This window comes from Sinocyclocheilus anshuiensis, unplaced genomic scaffold, assembly GCF_001515605.1.
Source record: "Sinocyclocheilus anshuiensis isolate Anshui unplaced genomic scaffold, SAMN03320099.WGS_v1.1 scaffold1394, whole genome shotgun sequence".
Lineage (NCBI taxonomy): Eukaryota > Metazoa > Chordata > Actinopteri > Cypriniformes > Cyprinidae > Sinocyclocheilus > Sinocyclocheilus anshuiensis.
In genome coordinates this window covers 340,602-341,498 of record NW_015558696.1, presented here as the reverse complement: position 1 = coordinate 341,498, position 897 = coordinate 340,602, and the positions used below count along the sequence as shown (strand labels likewise).

General features: G+C 48.4%; 1 protein-coding gene across 2 annotated transcripts in view; it reads right to left on the bottom strand.

Annotated features, from left to right (window-relative positions):
• The window catches only part of LOC107681416 (GRB2-related adapter protein 2-like), a 13,026-nt gene that overhangs the window by 669 nt on the left and 11,460 nt on the right, over positions 1-897 (bottom strand). For both annotated transcript variants that reach the window (XM_016477712.1, XM_016477713.1), the window contains exons 6-7: positions 234-287; positions 78-155 (exon numbers count right to left, since the gene is read on the bottom strand). In XM_016477712.1, the coding sequence (XP_016333198.1) occupies positions 78-155; positions 234-287 (132 nt within the window). The remainder of the gene's footprint in view (positions 1-77; positions 156-233; positions 288-897) is intronic.

Below are 897 nucleotides of genomic sequence, written 5' to 3'. Positions count from 1 at the left end.
GTGTCCGCTGAACTCACAGTGTGTGTGTGTGTGTGTGTGTGTGTGTGTGTGTGTGTGTGTGTGTGTGTGTGTTTGACCTGTGGTGGTGGTGGTGGAGGTGAGGGTTCAGCTGGGCGAGGATAGGCTGGAGCTGGTGTTCTGTAATTGTGTCTCTCCTGCAGAAGAAAAGCGTAATGTGAGACTGAAGCTCATCTGATGACTGACTGACGTCACATGAGTGACAGCGGCTGTACCTGAGAGATGGGCGGCGGCTCAGCAGACTTCCTGTGCAGGAAATCAGAGGAATTCTGGGTGAGAAAGAAAGATAGAGAGAACAGGAAGAAACACAAACAGTAAGTTTTTGGAGCGAAAAACATGTTCTGAAGACAATGTGAGCTGAGCATGAGTGCTTTAGATGTTTGCCAAGACGTTGTTAGGTGGTTGCTATGCGTTTACTTGGGTCCTGTTTCTAGGGTGTTAATGCTTAACAGTTGCTAAGGTGTTGCTAGGATGTTCTCGGTGGTTGCTATAGTGCCCTGGGTGTTGCTATGGCAGTAGTAGTATGGCATGGAGTAATATTTTTTATGGTTGATGCGTGGCTGGACTCACCCGCTGCTCTGTGAGCAGGTAGACACGGCTCTGTTTGGAGATGGAGTTGTGTGTGTAGAACTCCACCAGTCTGTTGAGGGAGCTGAAGGTCTCGCTCCACAGGTAATACTGACCATGCCGGTCTCTCATCACTTTAAAGTGTTGCACGTCATTCTCATGTCTGATGGCACAAACACACACACATGAATAACACGTCTATATTCACATCAGCATTCAAGATCACCGGCACAGTGTGTGTGTGAGTGTGTGTGAGTATGTGTGTGTGTGTGTGTGTGTGTGTGTGTGTGTGTGTGTGTGTGTGTGTGTGTG